Source organism: Salvelinus fontinalis, chromosome 41 (assembly GCF_029448725.1).
Source record: "Salvelinus fontinalis isolate EN_2023a chromosome 41, ASM2944872v1, whole genome shotgun sequence".
Classification (NCBI taxonomy): domain Eukaryota; kingdom Metazoa; phylum Chordata; class Actinopteri; order Salmoniformes; family Salmonidae; genus Salvelinus; species Salvelinus fontinalis.
Window position 1 is genome coordinate 2,366,708 of NC_074705.1, and position 15,049 is coordinate 2,381,756.

Below are 15,049 nucleotides of genomic sequence, written 5' to 3' on the forward strand. Positions count from 1 at the left end.
TATAGATAGTATATATAGTTAGTATAGTTAGTATATAGAGTTAGTATATAGTATATATAGTTAGTATATAGTTTATATAGTTAGTATATAATTTATACAGTTAGTTTAGGCAGTATATAGAGTTTATATATAGTTTGTAGCATATATAGTTAGTATATATAGTTAGTATATAGAGTTAGTATAGATAGTATATAGAGTTAGTATATAGTATGTAGAGTTAGTATATAGTATATAGAGTTAGTATGTAGTATATAGAGTTAGTATATAGTATTTAGAGTTAGTATAGATAGTATATAGAGTTAGTATAGATAGTATATAGAGTTAGTATATAGAGTTAGTATAGATAGTATATAGAGTTAGTATATAGTTTATAGAGTTAGTATATAGTATATAGAGTTAGTATGTAGTATATAGAGTTAGTATAGATAGTATATAGAGTTAGTACATAGAGTTAGTATAGATAGTATATAGAGTTAGTATATAGTTTATAGAGTTAGTATAGATAGTATATAGAGTTAGTACATAGAGTTAGTATAGATAGTATATAGAGTTAGTATATAGTATATAGAGTTAGTATATAGTTTATAGAGTTAGTATATAGTATATAGAGTTAGTATGTAGTATATAGAGTTAGTATATAGTATATAGAGTTAGTATATAGTTTATAGAGTTAGTATATAGTATATAGAGTTAGTATGTAGTATATAGAGTTAGTATATAGTATTTAGAGTTAGTATATAGTTTATAGAGTTAGTATATAGTATATAGAGTTAGTATGTAGTATATAGAGTTAGTATATAGTATTTAGAGTTAGTATAGATAGTATATAGAGTTAGTACATAGAGTTAGTATAGATAGTATATAGAGTTAGTATATAGTTTATAGAGTTAGTATAGATAGTATATAGAGTTAGTATATAGTATATAGAGTTAGTATAGATAGTATATAGAGTTAGTTTAGATAGTATATAGAGTTAGTATATAGTATATAGAGTTAGTATAGATAGTATATAGAGTTAGTATGTAGTATATAGAGTTAGTATATAGTATATATAGTAAGTATAGTTAGTATATAGAGTTAGTATATAGTTTATAGAGTTAGTATATAGTATATAGAGCTAGTATAGATAGTATATGGAGTTAGTATATAGTATATAGAGTTAGTATATAGTTTATAGAGTTAGTGTATAGTATATAGAGTTAGTATAGATAGTATATAGAGTTAGTATATAGTTTATATAATTAGTATGGTTAGTATATAGTTTATAGAGCTAGTATAGATAGTATATAGAGTTGGTATATAGTGTATAGAGTTGGTATATAGTGTATAGAGTTAGTATAGATAGTATATAGAGTTAGTATATAGTTTATAGAATTAGTATAGTTAGTATATAGTATATAGTATATAGAGTTAGTATATAGTTTATAGTATACAGAGTTGATATATAGTTTATAGAATTAGTATCGTTAATATATAGAGTTAGTATAGATAGTATATAGAGTTAGTATAGTTAGTATATAGAGTTAGTATAGATAGTATATAGAGTTAGTATAGTTAGTATAGATAGTATATAGAGCTGGTATAGATAGTATATAGAGTTAGTATAGTTAGTATAGATGGTATTTAGAGTTAGTATAGATAGTATATGGAGTTAGTATAGATAGTATATAGAGTTAGTAGATAGTATATAGAGTTAGTATAGATAGTATATAGAGTTAGTATATAGTATATATAGTAAGTATAGTTAGTATATCGTTTATAGAGCTAGTATAGATAGTATATAGAGTTAGCATATAGTTTATAGAGTTAGTATAGATAGTATATGGAGTTAGTATATAGTATATAGAGTTAGTATAGATAGTATATGGAGTTAGTATATAGTATATATAGTAAGTATAGTTAGTATAGATATATAGACAAATATACACAATTAAATGTACAATATCAAACAAGATAATATAAATCATAAGACAGTTAAGTATATTCCTCTGTATATCAAATTATATATACATTAACTTAATTTCCTTTAGACTCAGACACAGAGTTAGTATATAGTTTAAAGAGTTAGTATAGATAGTATATAGAGTTAGTATATAGTATATATAGTTAGTATAGATAGTATATATAGATAGTATATAGAATTAGTATATAGTTTATAGTATATAGAGTTAGTATATAGTTTAAAGAGTTAGTATAGATAGTATATAGAGTTAGTATATAGTATATATAGTTAGTATAGATAGTATATATAGATAGTATATAGAGTTAGTATATAGTTTATAGTATATAGAGTTAGTATAGATAGTATATATAGATAGTACATAGAGTTAGTATATAGTATATATAGTTAGTATAGATAGTATATATAGATAGTATATAGAGTTAGTATATAGTTTATAGTATATAGAGTTAGTATATAGTTTATAGTATACAGAGTTGATATATAGTTTATAGAATTAGTATAGTTAGTGTATAGAGTTAGTATATAGTTGATAGTATATAGAGTTAGTATATAGTTTATAGTATACAGAGTTGATATATAGTTTATAGAATTAGTATAGTTAGTATATACATTTAGTATATAGTTTATAGTATATAAAGTTATTATATAGAGTTAAAATATAGTTTATAGTATTAGTATAGGTACTATATAGAGTTACTATATAGTTTATAATATATCGAGTTAGTATATCGTTTATAGTATATACAGTTATTATATAGAGTTAAAATATAGTTTATAGTATATAGAGTTAGTATATAGATTATAGTATATAGAGCTAGTATAGCTAATATATATATATATAGTTAGTATATAGTTTATAGTATATATAGTTAGTATATAGTTTATAGTATATATACTTAGTATATAGTTTATAGTAAATATAGTTAGTATATAGTTGATAGAGTTTGTATAGTTAGTTTATAGCTTATAGTAGAGTTAGTATAGTTATGATATAGAGTTAGTATATAGTTTATAGTAGAGTTAGTTAGTATAGTTATTATATAGAGTTAGTAAATAGTTTATAGTAGAGTTAGTATAGTTATTATATAGAGTTAGTATATAGTTTATAGAGTTAATATATAGAATATAGTATATATAGTTAGTATAGTTATTATATATAGTTAGTATAGTTATTATATATAGTTAGTATAGTTATTATATATAGTTAGTATAGTTATTATATATAGTTAGTATAGTTATTATATAGAGTTAGTATATAGTTTATAGTTAATATATAGAATATAGTATATATAGTTAATATAGTTATTATATAGAGTTAGTATATAGTTTATAGTATATATAGTTAGTATAGTTATTATATAGTGTTAGTATATCGTTTCTAGAGTTAATATATATAATATAGTATATAGAGTTAGTATAGTTATTGTATAGAGTTAGTATATAGTTTATAGTAAAGTTAGTTAGTATAGTTATTATATAGAGTTAGTATATAGTTTATAGTGTTAATATATAGAATATAGTATATAAAGTTAGTATAGTTATTATATAGAGTTAGTATATAGTTTATAGTATATATAGTTAGTATAGTTATTATATAGAGTTAGTATACCGTTTATAGTATATATAGGTAGTAGAGTTTTTAAATAGAGTTAGTATAGTTATTATATAGAGTTAGTATATCATTTATAGAGTTAATATATAGAATATAGTATATATAGTTAGTATATAGTTTATAGTATATATAGTTAGTACATAGTTTATAGAGTTAGTATATAGTTTATAGTATATAGAGTTATTATATAGTTTATAGAGTTAGTATAGTTATTATATATAGTTAGTATAGTTATGATATAGAGTTAGTATATCGTTTATAGAGTTAGTACATAGAATATAGTATCTATATTTAGTATAGTTATTATATAGAGTTAGTATATAGTTTATAGTATATAGAGTTAGTATAGTTATGATATAGAGTTAGTATATCATTTATAGAGTTAGTATATAGAATATAGTATATATTTAGTATAGTTATTATATAGAGTTAGTATATAGTTTATAGAGTTAGTATATAGTTTATAGTATATATAGTTAGTATATAGTTTATATTATATATAGTTAGTGTAGTTATGATATAGAGTTAGTATATAGTTTATTGTATACATAGTTAGTATCGTTATGATATAGAGTTAGTATACAGTTTATAGTATATATAGTTAGTATAGTTATGATATAGAGTTAGTATATCGTTTATAGAGTTAGTATAGTTAGTTTAAGTTGTTAGCATATAAAGGTAGGGGACGTGGCTCACCTTATTATATAGAGTTAGTATATATAGTTAGTATAGTTAGTTTAAGTTGTTAGCATATAACGGTAGGGGACGTGGCTCACCTTATTATATAGAGTTAGTATAGTTAGTTTAAGTTGTTAGCGTATAAAGGTAGGGGACGTGGCTCACCTTATTATATAGAGTTAGTATAGTTAGTTTAAGTTGTTAGCGTATAACGGTAGGGGACGTGGCTCACCTTATTATATAGAGTTAGTATAGTTAGTTTAAGTTGTTAGCGTATAACGGTAGGGGACGTGGCTCACCTTATTATATAGAGTTAGTATAGTTAGTTTAAGTTGTTAGCGTATAACGGTAGGGGACGTGGCTCACCTTATTATATAGAGTTAGTATAGTTAGTTTAAGTTGTTAGCGTATAATGGTAGGGGACGTGGCTCACCTTATTATATAGAGTTAGTATAGTTAGTTTAAGTTGTTAGCGTATAACGGTAGGGGACGTGGCTCACCTGCATCTGATCTGGCTGCACAATGAGAATTCCCTGCGGAGGAGAAACAGCAGTTAGTTCCTCGGGTATCTTTAATTCAGGTAAACACGTCTTTAATATTAAATTCAAATATCATTTGATCAATAGTATTATATCGTTGTTGTTTCTGAGGGTTGAATTCCACGTACAAAGTTTCCGTCCATGGTGGTGGCCTGGAGGGTCCATCTGGAGCCCTGGGGAAGGGACACAGGAGTTTAGGGAGGATCTCAAACGCCTTAGAATACTGCCTCAGTCTACTGCCAAGGTCTAGTCTGTGGTTCTACGGCACAGCTCAGTCTACTGCCAAGGTCTAGTCTGTGGTTCTACGGCACAGCTCAGTCTACTGCCAAGGTGTAGTCTGTGGTTCTATGGCACAGCTCAGTCTACTGCCAAGGTGTAGTCTGTGATTCTACGGCACAGCTCAGTCTACTGCCAAGGTGTAGTCTGTGATTCTACGCCACAGCTCAGTCTACTGCCAAGGTGTAGTCTGTGGTTCTATGGCACAGCTCAGTCTACTGCCAAGGTGTAGTCTGTGATTCTACGGCACAGCTCAGTCTACTGCCAAGGTGTAGTCTGTGATTCTACGCCACAGCTCAGTCTACTGCCAAGGTGTAGTCTGTGATTCTACGGCACAGCTCAGTCTACTGCCAAGGTGTAGTCTGTGATTCTACGGCACAGCTCAGTCTACTGCCAAGGTGTAGTCTGTGATTCTACGGCACAGCTCAGTCTACTGCCAAGGTGTAGTCTGTGATTCTACGGCACAGCTCAGTCTACTGCCAAGGTGTAGTCTGTGATTCTACGGCACAGCTCAGTCTACTGCCAAGGTGTAGTCTGTGATTCTACGGCACAGCTCAGTCTACTGCCAAGGTGTAGTCTGTGATTCTACGGCACAGCTCAGTCTACTGCCAAGGTGTAGTCTGTGATTCTACGGCACAGCTCAGTCTACTGCCAAGGTGTAGTCTGTGATTCTATGGCACAGCTCAGTCTACTGCCAAGGTGTAGTCTGTGATTCTATGGCACAGCTCAGTCTACTGCCAAGGTGTAGTCTGTGATTCTATGGCACAGCTCTTGAGCACAAAGTATTTACAAAGTATCCTTAATATCTAGCAAGGCTTTTTGGGTTAGGGTGAGTAGTCTTAGGGGTTAGGGTGAGTAATGTTAGGGGTTAGGGTGAGTAATGTTAGGGGTTAGGGTGAGTAGTCTTAGGGGTTAGGGTGACTAGTCTTAGGGGTTAGGGTGACTAGTCTTAGGGGTTAGGGTGAGTAATGTTAGGGGTTAGGGTGAGTAGTCTTAGGGGTTATGGGTTAGGGTGAGTAGTCTTAGGGGTTCCCAACATTTTTCGGCCCACGACCCCATTTTGACCCCCCTCCGCCCCACCCCAAAATAATTGGGACCCTACCCCTTAGCTATTTGATTTTGATACCCCTTTAGGTATCAAAAAACGCAACAGAAAACGGTCAACAAATATATCATAAGGAATCAGGTGTTGAAGTGTCTGTCCTGTATCTAGGAGATATAACAAAGCTCAGGCAATATATATATATATATTATATATTTTTACCCATATTTAACCCCATTCTTTGGGTAGGTTCAAAACTCCCTTCATAATTCCATTCATTTTTCAAACCAGTACCGGTTACCTTCAGATGAAGTGCCTCATGGTCTGACAGCGCTCTGCCACCTTTCACTGCGGAACATCGGCGGAGGATTGGATTGAGACGCAATGCAAAAAATATATCTATCTTAAACTGATATCTGTACCTTAAACTGATCTGTCTAGCTGAAACTGACCTCTCTAGCTGAAACAGATCTCTCTAGCTGAAACCGATCTGTCTAGCTGAAACTGATCTGTCTACCTGAAACTGTTCTGTCTAGGTGAAACTGATCTGTCTAGCTCAAACTGATCTGTCTAGCTGAAACTAATCTGTTTACCTGAAACCAATCTGTCTAGCTGAAACTGATCTGTCTACCTGAAACTGATCTGTCTAGCTGAAACTGATCTGTCTAGCTGAAACTGATCTGTCTAGCTGAAACTGATCTGTCTAGCTGAAACTGATCTGTCTAGCTGAAACTGATCTGTTTACCTGAAACCGATCTGTCTAGCTGAAACTGATCTGTCTACCTGAAACTGATCTGTCTACCTGAAACTGATCTGTCTAGCTGAAACTGATCTGTCTAGCTGAAACTGATCTGTCTAGCTGAAACTAATCTCTCTAGCTGAAACTGATATCTCTAGCTGAAACTGATCTGTCTAGCTGAAACTGATCTGTCTAGCTGAAACTGATCTGTCTAGCTGAAACAGATCTGTCTACCTGAAACTGATCTGTCTAGGTGAAACTGATCTGTCTAGGTGAAACTGATCTGTCTAGCTAAAACTGATCTGTCTAGGTGAAACAGATCTGTCTACCTGAAACTAGTCTCTCTAGCTGAAACTGATCTCTCTAGCTGAAACTAATCTGTCTAGCTGAAACTGATCTGTCTAGCTGAAACAGATCTGTCTAGGTGAAACTGATCTGTCTACCTGAAACTGATCTCTCTAGCTGAAATGGATCTGTCTAGCTGAAACTAATCTCTCTAGCTGAAACTGATCTGTCTATCTGAAACTGATCTGTCTAGCTGAAACTGATCTGTCTAGCTGAAACTGATCTCTCTACCTGAAACTGATCTCTCTACCTGAAACTAATCTCTCTAGCTGAAACTGATCTGTCTATCTGAAACTGATCTGTCTAGCTGAAACTGATCTGTCTAGGTGAAACTGATCTCTCTACCTGAAACTGATCTCTCTACCTGAAACTAATCTCTCTAGCTGAAACTAATCTCTCTAGCTGAAACTGATCTCTCTAGCTGAAACTAATCTGTCTATCTGAAACAGATCTCTCTAGCTGAAACTAATCTCTCTAGCTGAATCTAATCTGTCTAGCTGAAACAGATCTGTCTAGCTGAAACAGATCTCTCTAGCTTAAACTGATCTCTCTAGCTGAAACAGATGTATCTATCTGAAACAGATTTATCTATCTGAAACAGATTTATCTATCTGAAACAGATTTATCTATCTGAAACAGATATCTCTAGCTGAAACAGATATCTCTAGCTGAAACAGATATTTCTAGCTGAAACAGATATCTCTAGCTGAAACAGATATTTCTAGCTGAAACAGATATTTCTAGCTTAAACTGATGTATCTAGCTGAAACAGCTCTATCTAGCTGAAACAGCTCTATCTAGCTGAAACAGATATCTCTAGCTGAAACAGATCTCTAGATTAAACTGATCTGTCTAGCTGAAACAGATATCTCTAGCTGAAACAGATCTGTCTAGCTGAAACAGATCTGTCTAGCTGAAACAGATATCTCTAGCTGAAACAGATATCTCTAGCTGAAACAGATATCTCTAGATTAAACTGACACATTTTGATGAGGATTTTTTTGATTGTGTTACTTAGATGGATGGGTTTAGGGTTCTTACCTGTTGGTCAAACAGAGTCCAGAACATGGGAAGGGGGATGTAGAGAAACAGAACCTTCAGCACCATCTTCACCTGGGCCACCAGCAGTTTCTGGAGGAGAGGAGGAGGAGAGAGGAGAGGAGGAGGAGGAAAGGAGGAGAAGAGAGGAGAGGAGGCAGAGAGAGGAGGGGAGGAGGAGAGAGGAGGACGGGGAGGAGGAGGAGAGAGGAGAGGAGGAGGAGGAGGAGGAGGAGAGGAGAGAGGAGGAGGAGAGAGGAGGAGGAGGCGGAGAGAGGAGGAGGAGGCGGAGAGAGGAGGGGAGGAGGAGAGAGGAGGACGGGGAGGAGGAGGAGAGAGGAGAGGAGGAGGAGGGGAGGAGGAGAGAGGAGGACGGGGAGGAGAGAGGAGGTGATAGGAGGATGGGGAGGAGGAGGAGAGGAGGAGAAGAGAGGAGGACGGGGAGGAGGAGGTGATAGGAGGATGGGGAGGAGGAGGAGAGAGGAGAGGAGGAGGAGAGAGGAGAGGAGAAGGAGGAGAGAGGAGGACGGGGAGGAGGAGGAGAGAGGCGGAGGAGGAGAGATGAAGAGGAAGAAGAGGAGAGGAAGGATTTATTAATGAGTTCTCTGTGTTGTAAACATCGTCCAGTTGACTTTCATTTTCAACAGTTATATGAACTGCTAATCTGGTTGGTTTCCCCATAGAACAATGAACATGGACCTACATCATATTTCTCATCGGCCCAGTCCATCCAGTGTTCTCTCTTAGGGAACGTCTTGCTGCGATGCCTGAAGCGGTTCTTTATGGCAAACTAGAAAGGAGAGAAAGGACACAAACACTTAATAGTTGTTGAATATCACATTCACATCCTGTAGAGTTTCACAATGAACGATATGACACTGTGAGTCTTCTACTGTCTGTATGGTACTAGAGTGTCTCATCCCCTTACTGTCTGTATGTTATTAGACTGTCTTATCCCCTTACTGTCTGTATGTTATTAGACTGTCTCATCCCCTTACTGTCTGTATGTTATTAGACTGTCTTATCCCCTTACTGTCTGTATGTTATTAGACTGTCTAATCCCTTACTGTCTGTATGTTATTAGACTGTCTTACCCCGATACACTTGCAGACCTCCAGCATAATGTTGCCTTTAGGAGCCGTCTTGTTGTACATGCCACTGCCCATAATGAACACGACTGTGGAAACACAGAAAGACATCCACCTCTGTTAACTAGACAGAGAGTCATATGTGAGATCCTATGGACAGACAGAGTTCAGATCAATACCGATGATTGACAGGGGCAAGGGGACGGGGTTATAGTAGGAGGGTGACAGTACTCACTGAGAGCCACCACCATGAGGGCTGCCGGGACGCCGAAGGCCAGAGGATAACACTTCTGTTGGGTGTGGATACCACACTCCTGGCCTGGAGGAGGGAACACACATCTGGCTTAATGTGCTACTGGATGGAGACACTGGCCCGACTGCACAGGCATAACGATATACAAGTAAAGGTTGACCAGGCATAACGATAGGCAAGTAAAGTCTGACCAGGCATAACGATAGGCAAGTAAAGGTTGACCAAGCATAACGATAGGCAAGTAAAGGTTGACCAAGCATAACGATAGGCAAGTAAAGGTTGACCAGGCATAACGATAGGCAAGTAAAGGTTGACCAGGCATAACGATAGGCAAGTAAAGGTTGACCAGGCATAACGATAGGCAAGTAAAGGTTGACCAGGCATAACGATAGGCAAGTAAAGGTTGACCAGGCATAACGATAGGCAAGTAAAGGTTGACCAGGCATAACGATAGGGAAGTAAAGGTTGACCAGGCATAACGATAGGCAAGTAAAGTCTGACCAGGCATAACGATAGGCAAGTAAAGGTTGACCAGGCATAACGATAGGCAAGTAAAGGTTGACCAGGCATAACGATAGGGAAGTAAAGGTTGACCAGGCATAACGATAGGCAAGTAAAGGTTGACCAGGCATAACGATAGGCAAGTAAAGGTTGACCAGGCATAACGATAGGCAAGTAAAGGTTGACCAGGCATAACGATAGGCAAGTAAAGGTTGACCAGGCATAACGATAGGCAAGTAAAGGTTGACCAGGCATAACGATAGGCAAGTAAAGGTTGACCAGGCATAACGATAGGCAAGTAAAGGTTGACCAGGCATAACGATAGGCAAGTAAAGGCTGACCAGGCATAACGATAGGCAAGTAAAGGTTGACCAGGTATTGTGGTAGTAATGTAAAGTCTGACCAGGTATTGTGGTAGTAATGTAAAGTCTGAACAGGTATTGTGGTAGTAATGTAAAGTCTGACCAGGTATTGTGTTAGTTTAGGGTTAGTAATGTAAAGTCTGACCAGGTATTGTGGTAGTAATGTAAAGTCTGACCAGGTATTGTGTTAGTTTAGGGTTAGTAATGTAAAGTCTGACCAGGTATTGTGGTAGTAATGTAAAGTCTGACCAGGTATTGTGGTAGTAATGTAAAGTCTGACCAGGTATTGTGGTAGTAATGTAAAGTCTGACCAGGTATTGTGGTAGTAATGTAAAGTCTGACCAGGTATTGTGGTAGTAATGTAAAGGTTGACCAGGTATTGTGGTAGTAATGTAAAGTCTGACCAGGTATTGTGGTAGTAATGTAAAGTCTGACCAGGTATTGTGGTAGTAATGTAAAGTCTGACCAGGTATTGTGTTAGTTTAGGGTTAGTAATGTAAAGTCTGACCAGGTATTGTGGTAGTAATGTAAAGTCTGACCAGGTATTGTGGTAGTAATGTAAAGTCTGACCAGGTATTGTGGTAGTAATGTAAAGTCTGACCAGGTATTGTGGTAGTAATGTAAAGTCTGACCAGGTATTGTGGTAGTAATGTAAAGTCTGAACAGGTATTGTGGTAGTAATGTAAAGTCTGACCAGGTATTGTGGTAGTAATGTAAAGCCTGACCAGGTATTGTGGTAGTAATGTAAAGTCTGACCAGGTATTGTGGTAGTAATGTAAAGTCTGACCAGGTATTGTGTTAGTTTAGGGTTAGTAATGTAAAGTCTGACCAGGTATTGTGGTAGTTTAGGGTTAGTAATGTAAAGTCTGACCAGGTATTGTGGTAGTAATGTAAAGTCTGACCAGGTATTGTGGTAGTAATGTAAAGTCTGACCAGGTATTGTGGTAGTAATGTAAAGTCTGACCAGGTATTGTGTTAGTTTAGGGTTAGTAATGTAAAGTCTGACCAGGTAGTGTGGTAGTAATGTAAAGTCTGACCAGGTATTGTGGTAGTAATGTAAAGTCTGACCAGGTATTGTGGTAGTAATGTAAAGTCTGACCAGGTATTGTGGTAGTAATGTAAAGCCTGACCAGGTATTGTGGTAGTAATGTAAAGTCTGACCAGGTATTGTGGTAGTAATGTAAAGTCTGACCAGGTATTGTGGTAGTAATGTAAAGTCTGACCAGTTATTGTGTTAGTTTAGGGTTAGTAATGTAAAGTCTGACCAGGTATTGTGGTAGTAATGTAAAGTCTGACCAGGTATTGTGGTAGTAATGTAAAGTCTGACCAGGTATTGTGGTAGTAATGTAAAGTCTGACCAGGTATTGTGGTAGTAATGTAAAGTCTGACCAGGTATTGTGGTAGTAATGTAAAGTCTGACCAGGTATTGTGGTAGTAATGTAAAGTCTGACCAGGTATTGTGGTAGTAATGTAAAGTCTGACCAGGTATTGTGGTAGTAATGTAAAGTCTGACCAGGTATTGTGGTAGTAATGTAAAGTCTGACCAGGTATTGTGTTAGTTTAGGGTTAGTAATGTAAAGTCTGACCAGGTATTGTGGTAGTAATGTAAAGTCTGACCAGGTATTGTGGTAGTAATGTAAAGTCTGACCAGGTATTGTGTTAGTTTAGGGTTAGTAATGTAAAGTCTGACCAGGTATTGTGGTAGTAATGTAAAGTCTCACCAGGTATTGTGGTAGTAATGTAAAGTCTGAACAGGTATTGTGGTAGTAATGTAAAGTCTGACCAGGTATTGTGTTAGTTTAGGGTTAGTAATGTAAAGTCTGACCAGGTATTGTGTTAGTAATGTAAAGTCTGACCAGGTATTGTGGTAGTAATGTAAAGTCTGACCAGGTATTGTGGTAGTAATGTAAAGTCTGACCAGGTATTGTGGTAGTAATGTAAAGTCTGACCAGGTATTGTGGTAGTAATGTAAAGTCTAACCAGGTATTGTGGTAGTAATGTAAAGTCTGACCAGGTATTGTGGTAGTAATGTAAAGCCTGACCAGGTATTGTGGTAGTAATGTAAAGTCTGAACAGGTATTGTGTTAGTTTAGGGTTAGTAATGTAAAGTCTGACCAGGTATTGTGGTAGTAATGTAAAGTCTGACCAGGTATTGTGGTAGTAATGTAAAGTCTGACCAGGTATTGTGGTAGTAATGTAAAGTCTGACCAGGTATTGTGGTAGTAATGTAAAGTCTGACCAGGTATTGTGGTAGTAATGTAAAGTCTGACCAGGTATTGCGGTAGTAATGTAAAGTCTGACCAGGTATTGTGTTAGTAATGTAAAGTCTGACCAGGTATTGTGGTAGTAATGTAAAGTCTGACCAGGTATTGTGGTAGTAATGTAAAGTCTGACCAGGTATTGTGTTAGTTTAGGGTTAGTAATGTAAAGTCTGACCAGGTATTGTGGTAGTAATGTAAAGTCTGACCAGGTATTGTGGTAGTAATGTAAAGTCTGACCAGGTATTGTGTTAGTAATGTAAAGTCTGACCAGGTATTGTGGTAGTAATGTAAAGTCTGACCAGGTTTTGTGGTAGTAATGTAAAGTCTGAACAGGTATTGTGGTAGTAATGTAAAGTCTGACCAGGTATTGTGGTAGTAATGTAAAGTCTGACCAGGTATTGTGGTAGTAATGTAAAGTCTGAACAGGTATTGTGGTAGTAATGTAAAGTCTGAACAGGTATTGTGTTAGTAATGTAAAGTCTGAACAGGTATTGTGGTAGTAATGTAAAGTCTGACCAGGTATTGTGGTAGTAATGTAAAGTCTGACCAGGTATTGTGGTAGTAATGTAAAGTCTGACCAGGTATTGTGGTAGTAATGTAAAGTCTGACCAGGTATTGTGGTAGTAATGTAAAGTCTGACCAGGTATTGTGGTAGTAATGTAAAGTCTGACCAGGTATTGTGGTAGTAATGTAAAGTCTGAACAGGTATTGTGTTAGTTTAGGGTTAGTAATGTAAAGTCTGACCAGGTATTGTGGTAGTAATGTAAAGTCTGACCAGGTTTTGTGGTAGTAATGTAAAGTCTGAACAGGTATTGTGGTAGTAATGTAAAGTCTGACCAGGTATTGTGGTAGTAATGTAAAGTCTGAACAGGTATTGTGGTAGTAATGTAAAGTCTGACCAGGTATTGTGGTAGTAATGTAAAGTCTGACCAGGTATTGTGGTAGTAATGTAAAGTCTGACCAGGTATTGTGGTAGTAATGTAAAGTCTGACCAGGTATTGTGGTAGTAATGTAAAGTCTGACCAGGTATTGTGGTAGTAATGTAAAGTCTGACCAGGTATTGTGGTAGTAATGTAAAGTCTGACCAGGTATTGTGTTAGTTTAGGGTTAGTAATGTAAAGTCTGACCAGGTATTGTGGTAGTAATGTAAAGCCTGACCAGGTATTGTGGTAGTAATGTAAAGTCTGAACAGGTATTGTGTTAGTTTAGGGTTAGTAATGTAAAGTCTGACCAGGTATTGTGGTAGTAATGTAAAGTCTGACCAGGTATTGTGGTAGTAATGTAAAGTCTGACCAGGTATTGTGGTAGTAATGTAAAGTCTGACCAGGTATTGTGGTAGTAATGTAAAGTCTGACCAGGTATTGTGGTAGTAATGTAAAGTCTGACCAGGTATTGTGGTAGTAATGTAAAGTCTGACCAGGTATTGTGTTAGTTTAGGGTTAGTAATGTAAAGTCTGACCAGGTAGTGTGGTAGTTTAGGGTTAGTAATGTAAAGTCTGACCAGGTAGTGTGGTAGTTTAGGGTTAGTAATGTAAAGTCTGACCAGGTATTGTGTTAGTAATGTAAAGTCTGACCAGGTATTGTGGTAGTAATGTAAAGTCTGACCAGGTATTGTGGTAGTAATGTAAAGTCTGACCAGGTATTGTGGTAGTAATGTAAAGTCTGACCAGGTATTGTGTTAGTAATGTAAAGTCTGACCAGGTATTGTGGTAGTAATGTAAAGTCTGACCAGGTATTGTGGTAGTAATGTAAAGTCTGACCAGGTATTGTGTTAGTAATGTAAAGTCTGACCAGGTATTGTGGTAGTAATGTAAAGTCTGACCAGGTATTGTGGTAGTAATGTAAAGTCTGACCAGGTATTGTGGTAGTAATGTAAAGTCTGACCAGGTATTGTGGTAGTAATGTAAAGTCTGACCAGGTATTGTGGTAGTAATGTAAAGTCTGAACAGGTATTGTGTTAGTTTAGGGAGAGATTATCGGCGTACCTCTGAGGATGGGTGTGATGACGGTGGACAGGAGGCGTACCTCTGAGGATGGGTGTGATGACGGTGGACAGGAGACGTACCTCTGGGGATGGGTGTGATGACGGTGGACAGGAGACGTACCTCTGAGGATGGGTGTAATGACGGTGGACAGGAGACGTACCTCTGAGGATGGGTGTAATGACGGTGAACAGGAGACGTACCTCTGAGGATGGGTGTAATGACAGGGGACAGGAGACGTACCTCTGAGGATGGGTGTAATGACAGGGGACAGGAGACGTACCTCTGAGGATGGGTGTAATGACAGGAGACAGGAGACGTACCTCTGAGGATGGGTGTAATGACAGGGGACAGGAGACGTACCTCTGAG

At 36.2% G+C, this 15,049-nt stretch overlaps 1 protein-coding gene across 1 annotated transcript in view; it reads right to left on the reverse strand.

Moving 5' to 3' along the window:
• Positions 1 to 4,714: 4,714 nt before the first annotated feature.
• Positions 4,715 to 15,049, reverse strand: part of LOC129840308 (solute carrier family 15 member 1-like) — a 57,276-nt gene continuing 46,941 nt past the window's right edge. Inside the window, exons 8-13 of the mRNA XM_055908110.1 lie at positions 9,556 to 9,639; positions 9,327 to 9,409; positions 8,936 to 9,022; positions 8,236 to 8,325; positions 4,921 to 4,965; positions 4,715 to 4,786 (exon numbers count right to left, since the gene is read on the reverse strand). Of these exons, the coding sequence (XP_055764085.1) occupies positions 4,715 to 4,786; positions 4,921 to 4,965; positions 8,236 to 8,325; positions 8,936 to 9,022; positions 9,327 to 9,409; positions 9,556 to 9,639 (461 nt within the window). The remainder of the gene's footprint in view (positions 4,787 to 4,920; positions 4,966 to 8,235; positions 8,326 to 8,935; positions 9,023 to 9,326; positions 9,410 to 9,555; positions 9,640 to 15,049) is intronic.